General features: G+C 44.1%; 1 protein-coding gene across 3 annotated transcripts in view; it reads left to right on the top strand.

Annotated features, from left to right (window-relative positions):
• The first annotated feature begins 5,423 nt into the window (after nucleotides 1–5,423).
• The window catches only part of GRIA4 (glutamate ionotropic receptor AMPA type subunit 4), a 289,331-nt gene continuing 287,079 nt past the window's right edge, over nucleotides 5,424–7,675 (top strand). For all 3 annotated transcript variants that reach the window (XM_065405354.1, XM_065405361.1, XM_065405369.1), the window contains exons 1-2: nucleotides 5,424–5,511; nucleotides 6,608–6,766. In XM_065405354.1, the coding sequence (XP_065261426.1) occupies nucleotides 5,424–5,511; nucleotides 6,608–6,766 (247 nt within the window). The remainder of the gene's footprint in view (nucleotides 5,512–6,607; nucleotides 6,767–7,675) is intronic.

The raw sequence follows: 7,675 nt of genomic DNA, 5'->3' as shown, positions 1-7,675 counted from the left end.
ATCTTACCGTTTAAAGAATCTATTTGACGGATGTTTGAAGTATAACATACATCACGAAGGGAAGGGGTAAGCAAGAACAGATGTTATGGATAAAGCAATCCACGTATCTTCTTACTGTTTAGCAACTACATTGTGACGGCTGCACTGAAATTTGTACATGAAGCCTGACTAACTTCTATCTTTTTCACACTTCTGTAACTGAATTTAGTCTCCAGATCTAGCACAATATTACTTCACATGGCACTCCAAGAGGGTGGTGCTATGGGGGAAGTCTTTCATGCTCAAATGCCTCCGCATGGAGACACTGGCTCTTTTGGTGCTGCTAACTAGGTTTATCCAATACACAGGGCCAGGAAGCTGAAGCAGCAGTGATGTGGGGGCTCTTTAGGTGTGGATTCCTTAGAACTGAGGCAATGTCCCTTTGCACAGCTTCAGTCTCCCCATGTTTTCAATCACACCCCTTGTGTCCATCATAACCACTGACCCATCTCTCTCAATAATCCCTGACAATGCCCTTCCTCCTCCCACTTCTCCACCTGTTTTTTTTTACCACCAGCAAAAGACCCCTTGATAGCCTGCTAATTCCCATAAGACCCTCATCCCCTGAGAACAGGGATTAGTGGAGATGCGGAGGGGGCAAGGGTGAGAGGAGGGTTGTGGTTGGTGCCAGGAGTAGAGGGAAGCCCACTGTCTGTCAAAGCACTGGCATTTCAAGAGATGTCCTAGAGCTGCTCTCCAGGACCAGAGTGTCTCTAGGCTCAGAGTACATTAAGGGTTCCTTGTGATGCTGCTAGATGAGCTACCCATTTGCCTCAGGCTGCCTACACAGCCCAGATTTCATCCTAACCCTACACCAAAAACTTTCTTTACCCTCCTCCCATCCCAAATCCCCACCCCTTTGTTTCCCACATATCTCCACTCACCTTTCTGCTTGGTTCCCTAGGTGCATCATATATCAGCATGTTGTGGGGGGCGGGGAGGCAACCAACCATGTTGAAGGGGGCAGCCTTAATTTAAACCACAAATATAACACACCATTATGTGCACACAAGGAGAATTTCAATTCTGTGATTCCGGTAGGACTCAGTCCCAAATTAGGAATTGCTAACAGCATAGATCACCCATTTCCATAGGGCTCACAGAGAAAAGAACTTGCAGCCACCCTCTAACACCAAACCACACTCATACATCTCAGCTCACAACCATGTACAGTGTAACTGGTGACAGCCAAACTAGGCCTATATCAACCAGCAGAACACATGAACATTGAACCAATAAGCTTCCTTGGAGTCGTTTCAGACTATCTGGTTGTTCAGACTGGTGGTTCAGAGAGAGGATGAAGATGTCGGGGTTGTGGATGGCAGAAGGGGAGGTCGAGGAGATTGAGAAGGAGGACCTGGTAGTAATGGAGGACTTTAACTACCCAGACATTTGTTGGAAAAGTAATATGGCAAAACACAAAATTTCAAGTAAGTTCTTGGAATGTACGGGGACAACTTTGTGTTTCACGAAGTGGAGTAAGTAACCAGGGTGACAGCCATTTTAGGCTTGATTCTGACCAACAGGGAGGAAGTGCTAGTGAATCTGAAGATGGAAGGCAATTTGGATGAAAGGGATGGCGAAATGATAAATGTCATGACTCTAAGGAAAGGAAGGAGTGAGAGCAGCATGTAAGAAGGAAATTTTGTTAACCCAGTAACATGCCTAAACCACTGCCCACAGCTGAAATACCAATTGGTATGCTTATTGCTGAAAGCAGCTGTAAGGCCTTTGTAGCAGCCTGAGCACAACTACCAGACCAGGAGGGGAGAGGGAAGTGAGTGACCATGAGGAGTAAACATGACCTTGTGACCACCTGACTTGAGCTTTTTGCCAAAGCATTTGGTTGTGCAAGATGGAAAGTCTGGCAATAGTTAACTATTGCTATGTGAAATAGTGCTGGTTAACTGATGGAAAATTCCACACTACTGGCTGGAAAACTACAGGCTGGAAAGCACCACACTTAACTTAGCTTCTGCTCAGCAGGGTTTTTTGTGTATTTTTTTTTAACGGAACAAGCTATGTCATGCTAACAAATTGGGTATAAAAAGAGGAAGAAAGCTGAGACACCTCTCATGTAGATAGAAGGCTGTAGATGGAAGGCTGGCCACTGGACGTCTACAGTTCTCCACTCAAGACCTCCTCAAGACCCTGAGTAAACATGAATCTGGGGGTAATTTGGGGTGCTCTACTAACCTGTTGTGGACATGTGTAAGTGCTGGAGACTAAATAAAGTAGAAGCGTTGAGTGAAAGCACTTCTGTTTGCCTGCTTGTATCATCTATCTATCAGCTGGATGGTTGTGTCCCCATTGATTTATTTCCTGGCACTGTCTCACAAAGAGTAAAGTTACCAGGAGCTTTGGGTTCAGCAAAACCCTGGATAACAAGCAGAATAAGGACAGTGGACTTTAACAAACCCAGAAAACTGGCAGGTAAGGTCCCCTGGGAAGAAAATCCAAGAGCAAAAGGAGTTCAGGAGAGCTGGCAGTTTCTCAAGGAGACAATAATAAATTGCAAACGATCCCAATGTGAAGGAGAGATAGGAAGAATAGTAAGAGGCCAGTATGTCTCCACCAGAAGCTCTGTAATGAACTGAAAATCCAAAAGGAATCCTACAAAAAGTGGAAACATGAACAAATTGCTAAGGAGAGGTACAAAAGAATAGCACAAGCATGTACGAACAAAATCAAAAAGGCTAAGTCACCAAGTGAGTTTCACCTAGCAAGGGACATAAGGCATACGTAAAAGTTCTTTAAATACATTAGGAGCAAGAGAAATATGAAGGAAAGTGTAGCTCGTCTACATAGCGGAAAATAGAGAGCTAATAACTGATGACATCAAGAAAGCTGAGGTGTTTAATGGCTCTTTTGCTTCAGTCTTCACTAAAAACATTACTCAAGACAATGTATTCAAGTCACCAGGGCCTGCTGAAATCAATCCTTGAGTACTTAAGGAATTCGCTAAAGAAATCTTGGACCCATTAGCAATTATCTTTGCGAACTCCTGGAGGATGGGTGAATTTCCAGAAGACTGGGGACGGGCAAACATAGTACCTATCTCTAAACAAAGAGGACCCAGTGAATTATATACCTGTCAGCCTAACTTTGATACCTGGAAAGATACTGGAAGAAATTATTAAGTAATCAATTTGTAAGCATGTGGAGGATAATAGGGTTATAAGAAATAGCCAGAACAAATCCTGCCAAGCCAACCCGATTTCCTCCTTTGAAAAGGTTATGTACCTATGGGGAAGCAGTAGACATGATCATTCTTGACTTTTAGTAAGGCTTTTGATGCAGTCCCACATGCCATTCTCATAAACGAACTGGGGAAATGAGGTCTAGATGGATTTACTATAGGGTGGGTGCACAACTGGTTGAAAGACCATATTCAAAGAGTAGTTACCAATGGTTCACCGTCAAACTGGGAGGGTGTATTTAGTGAGGTCCTGTAGGGGGTCAGTCATGGGTCAGGTAATATTCAATATTTTAATTAATGACTTGGATAATGGAATGGAGAATATAAAATACTTTAAAAATTGCAAATGACACCTGGGAGGGGTTGCAAGCACTTTGGAGGACAGATTAGAATTCAAAATGACCTTGACAAACTGGAGAGTTGATCTGAATTCAGCAAGATGAAATTCAATAAAGACAAGTGGGAAGGAAAAATCAAATGCACAATTATAAACTGGGGAATAACTTGCTAAGTGGTAGTACTGCTGAAAAGGACCTAGGGGTTATAGTGGATCACAAAATGAATATGAGTCAGCCATGTGATACAGCTGCAAAAAAGGTTGTTATTATTCTGGGTTGTATTAACAGAATTGTCATATGTCAGACACGGAAGGTAATTGTCCCTGGCACTGGTGAGACCTCAGGTGGAATACTGTGTCCAATTCAGGGTGACACACTTTAGGACAGATGTAAACAAATAGGAAAGAGTCTAAAGGAAAGCAGCAAAAATGGTTAAAGGTTTAAAAAACCTGACCTCTGAAGAAAGGTTTAAAAAAAAAAAACCGGGACATGTTTAGTCTTAAGAAAAGAAGATTGAGGAGTGATCTGATCACTTTCTTCAAATATGTTAACAGCTGTTATAAAAAGGATGTGATCAATTGTTTCCATGTCCACTGAACATAGAAAGAAGTAATAGGTTATTTTGCAGCAAGGAAGATTTAGGTTAGATATTAGGAAAAACATTGTAAGTATAAGGGTAATTAAGGTCAGGAACAGGCTTCCAAGGGAGGTTGTGGAATCCCCATTATTGGAGGTTTTTAAGAACAGGTTGGACAAACACCTGTCAGGGATGATCTAGGTTTACTTGGTCCTGGCAGAGCATAGGGGACTGGACTAAATGACCTCTCCGGGTCTCTTCCGGACCTACATTTCTATGATCTTGCATTCATTAAATATCAATTATTATTAATGAGATCAGCATCCTTCTCTTTCCCTCTCCCTCAGAGTAAGTTGCTCATCTTGTCCCCCTAAACTCTCTATAGTCCACAGGTCAGGAAAGTGTAGGAAAGGGCTACTGATAGCAATAAAGCAGCAGTGACCTTGGTTACCCCCTAAGCCTTCTCTCCCCCTCATCTCTCATCCCCTCTCCTTTCGCCCCCTCTCCAGTTACTTCCCTCTCCAGCAGAATTTGCTCAGTGGATTTTTTTTTTCTTCTGCTGCAGTATCTAAAGTCCCACGTTTGCTGCTAGGGCTGTGCCTGAGAGCAGGACTTGGCTGCAAAAGAAGGGCTCTGTTCTCCTGGGGACAAACTTCATTGCTGCTGCTGCTGCTCTAGCCGGGTGTGTATATGCTGGTGGGAGAGAGAAGGCGCATCCCCCTTGCTGTCCTCTGGAGCCTCCGCTGCTGTGGTTGCTTTATTTATCTGTGGCTCGAAAGGCGTTTCGAGAGTGGGGTGCACTGGAGAGAGACCGAGGAAGCCGTGTGTGTGTGTGCGCGCGCCTCTCTCTCTCTCTCTCTCTCTCTGCTTGTGTTTATGGGGGGGAGGGAGGGGGGGGAGATAGCGCATGTCTCATCTCTCAGTGCAGCCACTAGACGCTCCCACCACCACCAAACTCTCCACCATCTTTTGCATGTGCAACATTTGCAGCCGGACAGAAACCTCTCCCAGGGCTATGGAGACTGCGGGAAAAATCCGGCTCAGCAGGATGGATTGCTAAAAAACCATTAAAAAAATTAAAAGAAAAAAAAAGAAAGAAAAAAGGAAGGAGGGAAAAAAACTCTTCTCTTTTCTCCCCCTCCCCTTTGAATTCATTTTTATTCTTAATTTTGTTTGTAGCCACCTCGTCCTCAATGCCTCTCTGAGCAGCATCTAGCGAGAGAGAGAGAGAAAGAGAGAGATAAGGAGATACAGAGAGGCAAAAGAGAAGATGAGGATTATTTGCAGACAGCTTGTCTTCTTGTTTTCTGGCTTTTGGGGACTAGCAATGGGAGCTTTCCCTAGCAGTGTGCAAATAGGTAAGCGCTGCATTGGGCTGGGTGCATGTGTCAAGTGTTCCAATCCTTTCCAAAGTGAGTTAGAAACCAGAGGCTGAATGAAGCTGCAAGATTTCTCCCTCTACCCCCTTGGGAAAGCGTGTGTGCGCGGGGTGGTGGTGGTGAGGTTGTATGGAGAGGGGTTGGTTTTCTGTGGAAAAATTCATTTAAACTCCGTGATCCTTGGGGAGGGGGTTGTGCGGTATTAGAATAAGTTGTGAAGATTCCCCCTCCCCCCCGGCGCTCTCTTTAATTGAGACCCCTGTTTCTTCTGCTTCCTGGGGGGATGGCGAGTTGTTTGAAAGCCGGTTTCCCATGCACTGGCCAGTGCAGGAGCTTATTTGCCATGGGGAGCGAGAGGCTGCTGGCTTTTCCTTTCCCTTTCCATAGTTCGAAAGTTTAGGATTTTGGATTGTGTCCCCCCTCTCCCCCCGATCCTGTGTCTCCCTCCCCACCCGTCCCCACTCGCTCGCCCTCTCGCACATTTCCCCATCCCTTCTTTTCTGACGGGGCGCAGTTATTTGAATTCCTTCCAGCTCAGCTCCATCACTGCATCATTTCTCGTGCACTCCGAAAGATGCTGCTAATAAGCCTGAGCTGCTGCTGCTCTCTGCCCGCACCTGGGCTGCAGAGGAGCAAAGTTCATTCATTACCTGCCTGCTCAGTATAGAGCCTCCTTGTTTCTAATCGAAGAAGCTTCGCTCTCCTTAATCTGCCCGCCACTTAAGGCGAAGGAGGATGCTGAGTAGCTGATTTAGCAACGCGTTCAGTATCCTGGAGATGGAGGCTAGATGGTTTCAAAGGTCACTGCAATCATGACAAATCTGGGTATTTAAATATGAAAGGCTAGGAACCGCAGAAGCAGGAATAGAGCCTGAATGCAGCTGGGAGGTTAACATCGCTTTAGGACAGTGATTTAAAGTAGTGGCTGTGATTATGAATATGATTAGTTCATGTATCCCTAGACGTGCTAGGACCAGTATTACTGAGTAGCTTTGGGAGAGGTAGTTGGCCGGTTTCATAGTATAGTGGTTGGCTTGTAAATAATTGACTCTTGCTTCCTTTGCTGTTTTTGTAGGTGGTCTCTTCATCAGAAACACAGATCAGGAATATACTGCTTTTCGATTAGCAATTTTTCTTCATAATACCAGCCCCAACGCCTCTGAAGCACCTTTTAATTTGGTTCCTCACGTAGACAACATTGAAACAGCTAACAGCTTCGCTGTAACAAATGCCTGTAAGTAAATGTGCCATTGATCTGGTCAAGTTATGAGTAAATTACAGTGAAATTAAGACGAGACCACATAATTACCTTGTATAAAACAATCTATTTCAAGTCAGCTGCTCTGTTAGAAAAAAAAAGGGGGGGGGGAATCCTCCTTAGTTTCTAACCTTAGCAACATCCCCTCTCCTGCTTTGTGCTGACTAACTGAATGTGACATTTACTTTAGTGTTATTACTGTAGTTTCTTGCTTTCTGGTTTCTATGGAGATGGATTTTGCAGTTGTAAAGAAAAATTGTGAATTATGAATGTCTCTGATGCTGTTAGGCATGGTGCGTCTTGCCTGCGTTTGAAAAGACACCATAATATTTGTGATCACAAGTGCTCTTCTAATGGCTAAAAGGGGACAGTGAAGCAATGGTGTGCAGGATAATATATTTGAGGAGGTTGACGCTGCAGTTCATCTAGTGATGTCACTCGAGCCTGCCCTGCTCTTATATTCTGGGTTGTAAATGTCTCTTATTATCTCCTAATGCATACATCCTGTGGGTATGTCTCCATGCAGCCACACATTGGTGCCAGATCAAGTTAGTATCCGATCTACTTGATTTCACAAACCACCCCAACTGGAACTATTATTCCCCTCCCCCAGTCTGTGCACACTTTCTCATTAAAAAGAGATGCTCTTGCCAAATGGGATACATATTTAAAAAATAAAAATAAAGTATAGTTGAACTTCCACATTTACAGCACCTCTGGTTCCTTCAACACTGGTTAGAATACCTGCTTAATGCTGCTTAATGTCTGAGAGCCAGGAAGAATTTGTTTTTCTGTCAGACTTCATAAGAGGTATTCATTTTACAGTGTAGGGCAAAATGATTTAGTGGTACAGAGCTTAATACCTCTAAAATCGCCGCTCCTTCT

Source organism: Emys orbicularis, chromosome 1, assembly GCF_028017835.1.
Source record: "Emys orbicularis isolate rEmyOrb1 chromosome 1, rEmyOrb1.hap1, whole genome shotgun sequence".
Lineage (NCBI taxonomy): Eukaryota > Metazoa > Chordata > Testudines > Emydidae > Emys > Emys orbicularis.
The sequence above is the reverse complement of the archived record's forward strand: the minus strand, read 5'-3'. Positions and strand labels throughout refer to the sequence as shown.